The 6682-nt window shown below is 52.4% G+C and overlaps 1 protein-coding gene across 8 annotated transcripts in view; it reads right to left on the bottom strand.

Moving 5' to 3' along the window:
- BTD (biotinidase) overlaps positions 1–6673 on the bottom strand; it is a 19569-nt gene extending 12896 nt beyond the window's left edge. Inside the window, exon 1 of one of the 8 annotated variants that reach the window (XM_006170699.3) lies at positions 6635–6673. Coding sequence is in view for 2 of the 8 variants with exons in the window: in XM_006170685.3 (XP_006170747.1) it covers positions 2865–2990 (126 nt within the window). In the remaining 6 variants the exon portion in view is untranslated. Of the gene's footprint in view, positions 1–2864; positions 2993–6508 lie in introns of those variants that run through there. The other 7 variants (XM_027769166.1, XM_014585093.2, XM_006170692.3 and 4 more) reach the window with 7 other exon arrangements.
- Between the last annotated feature and the right edge of the window lie 9 nt (positions 6674–6682).

The following is a 6682-nucleotide window of genomic DNA, read 5'->3' as shown; positions in this document are numbered from 1 at the left end:
CTCAGCAAGCAGATTGCACACCTGCGATCTTTACCCTGCATTCTGTCTTTCGAAATGCAGAGCCCCGCCCTCGGTGCAGAAGGTAAGCCCTCTGCAAGGATGGCTGATCTCGCATGGCCAGCTACGGTTCAAATCCCACACCAAGCAGCCTGAAAAGCACACGGCATGGGCGTGTGTGCCCCAGATCTCAACGGGATGCAGAAAGGAGGGCCCTGGGTGCAACCATGCCCATTGGGGTGCCTTCTCCCTCCCCCATCTCTATCTGACAAGTGCAAGTGTCCTCTGCCAATCGAAAGTGAATACATAAATCCATAAACTACTTTGGCCCAGATGGGGACACAGGCCCACCCCTAGCTATGAGGAAGGCTGGGCAAAGAAAGCTACATCGGGAATGAAATCAGAATTTCGCCAGATAAAACATAGGAGGCCCAGTTAAATGTGGATTTCAGATACACAAGTAGGTTGGAACACACACAAAACGTTACTCATCGTTCATCCGAAAATCAAATTTAACTGGCAGTCCTCGGTGCTCTGTTTTTCCCCCCTAGTCTGACATCTTCACTCCTAAGTGACCATCGCCCTAACTTCTTTGTGTTTGTTCTGTTTCCCATAGGGCATGTGTGCTTACCAGGGAGACAGAGATAAGGAAAGCGAGAAATCACCCCTGGGGGATGACCACACGGTAGTCCCTTCTCCTCCATTCTCCTCTCGGGATTTTGGGCACACCCACACACGCACCTGGCGTGGTTTTCAAGCTGCTGGTCTCAGACTCTAATGTGGTCAGCCATGTGGGAGGCCGGCGCCTCAATCACCATGCCACCTGTTGGCCCCCACTCCTGCTAGCCCCTACTCCTTGTTTTGTTTCTATCTATTTTTTTGAGAGAGAGATTTTTGCTATAGGGTGCATATGCTCAACAGAGAGACAGAGAGACAGAAAGCAAGAAATCACTCGCTGAGGGGGAGGACAATGCCGCCGCAATCCTCTCTCCTCCATTCTCTTTTCGGGACTCTGGGCGCGCACACACGTGCCCAGCCTGAGTTTCAAGCCGCTGGGTCTGGGACTTGAACAGAGGTCAACTCCGTGTGAGTGCAGCGATGTAATTGCCACACCACCTGCGGGTCCCACTTCCTTGTTTTTAAGAATAGTTTTATGACCTAATATCCACCCCAGACATCACAGTCCTGCACACTATAACGTGACCATGTCTTTGAAGTCTGCATCCACAGGTTCCTCTCGCGCCTTCCTGTTCCCTAAACAAACACACAGACGTGAGGGTCTCGGAGAGCGAAGCCGAGGGACTACCTGTCCCACCCGCATAAGGCCTCCTCTAACACAGGACGTGAAGAGTGGGGTCGGTGTTGGACAGACGTCCAGAGACAGACTCCACGTGGAGCCCTGGGACGTGCTAGGAATGCCCGGCAGTGTAAACGGAGCTTGGACTGGACGCTACAGTAAACTGGCCACGAGGACAGCCGGCAGCCCTCCCGCCCCGTGCCAGCGCTCCTTGTTGTGACTTTGTACCTCGGTCTGAGCCCGTCACGTAACCTGACCGGCTAACGAGGCGTTAGCAAACAACACACAGAGCTTGCACAACGGGCTTGTCCCCGTGTCACCTCCTGCCCTCCTGGGAAGAAGCCCGTGCACCCACTGAATGATGGGAGATACCGGCTCAGTGGCACTGTGCCTGCAATCCCAGTGAGCCACCGCCTAGCCCTGAGTGACGCGCTGACCAGCCAGGGACCCCAGGCACCAGTGAGCCACTGCCCAGCCCCGAGTGACGCGCTGACCAGCCAGGGAGTCCAGGCACCAGTGAGCCAGTGGAGTCGGGCCTCACGAGAATGCAGATGGGATAAATGGTGGTCCGAGCTACTACGATGTGGGGCAGTTAGTCACACTGCAGACTCAACTGACAGACACTGCATGGGAAAACTGATTCCTGCCTCCACCATACAGAAACCAATTTTAGTGGAGAATTAAATATAAAAAATAAAATTTTAACTTTTCAATGTAAAGAAGACTTCACAATCTCTAGTTAGGGAGTCTTTTCTTAAGCAAGATACAAAAAATATAAGACAAAAGGACCATCAGCTGTGACCGCAAACGATAAAACCTGACACCTCCAAGTAACTACAGATACAGTCAGGGGGCTGAGGGCCAGGGCAGGCGGGCGGTGCTGAAGGTGCAGGACTTCCACGTGGCTGACCACGGTTTGAGCTGAAAAAGCACATTAGGTGTGCACCCAAAATCCTGAGAGGACAATGCAGAAAGGACCGGGGAGTGGCCATCTCCCCGGGGGGGATTTCTCACTGTCCCCCTCTCTTTCTGTGTCTTTCCCGTGAGCACACATGCCCCATGGCAAAAACCTAAAAACAAAAAATGCAAAGAATTCGCACTCGGGATATATAAAGAATATCTACACATCAATAAAAAAGCTATAAAGAAATGGGCAAGCAATTCAGATAGGAGATCCCCCGAAAGAAACCCCAGGAGGTGTCCAGTAGGCAGGAGATGGAAGCAGCGCGACCACTTGTTACGCTTCGCAGCCGAGGGTGTGAGGAAAGGGCAGCTCTGGCAGGTGTGGGGCGTCCGTGTTGGTGACAACGACTCTGGAGACCAACTTGCAGTCTCTGGCAGAACTGATGATGCCCCCCAGACACGCACACGTGGGGACACGCACGCACGTGCAGACTGAGAGCAGTGTTACACCTCACAACGTTCACGGTTTTCTCACTGCCTCGCTCGTCTGCTGACATTTAAATGTATTGTCAGAATTCGGGGGCTTTAGAGGGTACTGCCGACAGAAGCTGTAGCCTTTAAAACGGTTTTTCTCCAGAGGCCGTACTTACAGCTCCTCTGGTATTACCTGCTTGTCTGGGGACTCTGCACCAAGATGGGAGAAAGCCGTGACATGGCTCTTTGTCAGCATCTCAGACCCTGAACCGGCAAGCAGACTCATGGGTGTCGGCTCTTCAGGGAGTACAGGGTCCATGTTTCACTCTCTCTTTTAAAAGAGCTAGATGATTCCTCCTCTGGCTTCTTCCCGCCAATCAGTAAATAAATAAATACACACAATGAAATTCCAGTAAGATATTCAACAAATAAAACTCCACGCCCACCGCCTGCAGGGGTAAGAAAGACGGGTTCCTGCTTACGGCGTCTGCGCTAGGGCCTTGGCTGAGCTACCAGACACCCGGAGACCTGCAATGCCACTGCAGCTGCTCCTTGACCCTGCAGTCCCTGGGGACGAGGACTCTGCTGAATCATCCGCTCCAGGCACCTGCACTGTTAGGCATAAAGGTGAAAGCAAATTTAAACAATCTCAAAGGCTTTTCTCTTCAGAAACTGCCAGAAGCCGCTAGCTGAGACAGGACGCTCTTAAACACTGGTTATTAATCTGAACTCTGGGGCCGCGTCCCAGTCCGAGTTAGGTTTCCACGAGAGTCTGACTGAGTGGTCCTGGCTCTGCCACAGAAGTAGCTGCAACCCTGAACACTGACGACAGGGAACTGCTCAGGCTGTCACTGCCAAACCGGCCTTGCACCCTGAAGTCCAGATGACTCAACCAATGAATTACTCAGGCTTCCAGGTAGAGCACAGTTGGCTCAACCCAGGGCTGCAAAGCACACTCACGCATGCCAACGGGAGCAGCCGCCTGCAGAAACAGCGCGAAGAGCTCATCTTAAGCACAGAGTCCAGTGACTGCCCCTAAAAGCAATGCGGGCACTCGGACGCAGGGGTTCTTTCCTGTAGCTCTGAGAAGAGGAGACATGAACACAGCTGTCGTCCGTATGAGGAGTCTTTGCATCGGCCTGGCCTCAAAGGGCGAGACGTCGGTAAAACCAAAGGCTGACAGGCTGTAGGTGGGTTAGGACATCTCTTTCTTTCGCTCTTTCTTTCTTTCTTTCTTTTGACAGATTTTTGCTTACTGGAAATACAGAGAGATGGAAAGTGAGAAATGAACCCTCCGGGGCTATGCTTAGGCCACAATCCCTTCTCCTCTAGGGATCTTGGGCATGCACGCAAATGTGCCCAGTGTGAGTTTGAAGCTGCCAGGTCTGGTACTCGAACCGTGGTCGACTACATGGGAGTCCACAGACATAACCACTGCACCATCTGCAGGTCCTGAATTTTTTTTTTTAAGGTTTTTGCCATAGGGCACATGTTCTCACCAGAGAGAAATGAAGAGAGGGAAAGTCAGAATTACACCCCAGGGTGGATGGTCACACAGAAATCCCTTCTCCTCCATTCTTCTCTTGAGATTTTGGGGGTCCCTTGCACTCGTGCCCAGCATGGTCTTCACGCCTTCAGGTTTAGGCCTCAAACTGTGGGCCCCATGTAGGAGTCCAGTGCCTTAACCACTATGCCACCTGCTGGGCTCTGCAATCCCTTCTCCTCTTTTCTCCGCTCAGGATCTTGGGCACACACACACGAGCCCGGCGAGAGTTTAAGCCACTGGGTCCAGGACTCGAACCGCGGTTGAGTACTTGGGAGTCCAGCGATGTAGCCATTACGCCAACTGCTGGTCCCAGTCCATGCTTCTTATACAGAGACAGGTGGCCCTATGCCAACGACTATTCAAAGCACACAGAGAACTTCTGTGTCTTTCTGAAATGTGAAATTTATTTGACAAATAAGCAGTTTTAAATGTCATTTTAATTTTGGGTGGTCGTTATGTAGGTATATAAAATATAACTGTCAAAACTAATATAATATTAAAGATCTGTACACTCAATTGTATGTTTGTTATACTTCAATGGATAAAATACTATTTTTATATTAGGTTGTCAAGAAAGCCATGATGAATTTTTTTTCTCTATGCACAAATGCATCATGACTTTCCTGACAACCCAATATTAAAGTATGGATGGATGGGACCAAGCAGATGGTGTAACAGTTACATTGCTGGACTCCCACATAGTCGACTACAGTTTGAGTCCCAGACCCGGTGGCTTAAAACTCACACCAGGAGCATGTGCATGCATCCCCAAAATCCTGAGAGAAGAACAGAAAAGGGATTGCAGCATGGCTGCCCCCTTGGGGGGGTGATTTCTTGCTTTCTGTCTCTCTGCTTCTCTGTCTCTCTAGTGACTGCACATGCCCTGTAGCAAAAATATCTCTAAAAAAGTATGGGTACACTCTGAAGTAGAATTCAAAATCTTCATTTTTTTTAATGGAGAGATTTTTGCTATAGGATGCATGCGCTTGCTGGAGAGACAGAGAGAAAGAAAGGGAGAATCCCCCCGCCCCCAGGATGGCCACCTGCAATCCCTTCTCCTCTCCAGATTTTGGGCACATACACATGCCTAGCGTGAGCTTTAAGCCTCCGGGTCTGGGGCTTGAACTGCTGTCAACTACATGAAGTCCAGCGACAGCGTACGCCATCTGCTGGCCCCCATTTTTTTTTTTAGATGAACTTTGAGACTTTAAAAAAGTCCGTTTCTCATGGGCCCCCATATCCAGCAAGGCAACACTATGGCCCTCATCTGCTTGCGGTGAGAGTAGGAGCTGAAATGAAGGAAGACCTTCTGAAAACTGGGAACTCGGTTCAAAGGCTCTGGGTTTGAAAAGCCTTTCGCAGGACCAGCAGTTGGCATAATGGCTATGTCACTGGACTCCCACGTAGTCGACCCCTGTTCGAGTCCCTGACCCGTGTGGCTTAAACTCATGCCGGGCGTGTGTGCGTGCGTGCTCAAGATCTGGAGAGGAGAATGGAGGAGAAGGGATTGCAGAGGTGGCCATCCCCCCTGGGGGGTGATTTCTCGCTTTCTATCTGTCTGTCTGTCTGGCGAGCACACGCGCCCTATAGCAAAAACCTCTCAAAAAAGAAAAGAAAAGCCTTTTGCTATCAAGGTCTCTATCTGTGGCCTGATCCCCTCAGGTGTCTCTTTAGCATCCCCTATTACTGGTGTTTTGTTTAACAGCATTCCCAATCCTCAGTTAAACCTGTTCTCTCTGTGTTAGATTTTACACTCGTGTCACCGAGCAGGTGCAGAGGGTTACTGCAGGTCTGGCCGTGGGCAGAGCCTGAATCTAAGAACCGGGAAGAGCACGCTGCCCGACTAGGGAGGTGAGCACGGAGCGCTGTGTGGTTGGTGTACTGTAGGCCTGGGGAGGACGGTGCTGCACTGGGCTCCAGGTGCCCTCCTTATCTCTGGCGGCCTACGCGCTGCAGACTGGACCGCCAGGACCCCTTGGCTAGGCACGGGGTAATTTCTGGCTGGAAACCTCCGCGTCCTCCTCTCTGCGACCCGGGTAAAGGGCATACTGCCCACGGACTTGAGTAACGTGCACTGTGGCAGCGCAGAGCCACGGAGTTAGGAAATCGTCATCCCAAAGCCACAAAAGCATGGCACAGGGACCTCATCGCCCCATCTTAGCCGGGTCCAGCCCACCCGGACCCAGCAGCCTTGCGCAGCTCGCCCGCAGACGCTCGCTGCCCGGGCCGGGGCTGGGAAAGCGCCCACACCACGCCCACCCCGGCCACGCCCACACGGACGCCACGCTCACCTCGCGCCAGCTCCTAGCCCACCTTCTCCGCCCGTGCGCATGCGCCCAGCGCCCTTTGCGATTCCTAAAAGCCTCGGGACGGTGGCGTCCGAAAGGGCCAGGGCCCTCCGGGACTCGGTATCCTACCTGTCAGGCCCGGGCCGCGGGCTCTTGCAGGCTCCGCCTCCCCCCGCC

Source organism: Tupaia chinensis, unplaced genomic scaffold (assembly GCF_000334495.1).
Source record: "Tupaia chinensis unplaced genomic scaffold, TupChi_1.0 Scaffold148822_2, whole genome shotgun sequence".
Lineage (NCBI taxonomy): Eukaryota > Metazoa > Chordata > Mammalia > Scandentia > Tupaiidae > Tupaia > Tupaia belangeri.
The sequence above is the reverse complement of the archived record's forward strand: the minus strand, read 5'-3'. Positions and strand labels throughout refer to the sequence as shown.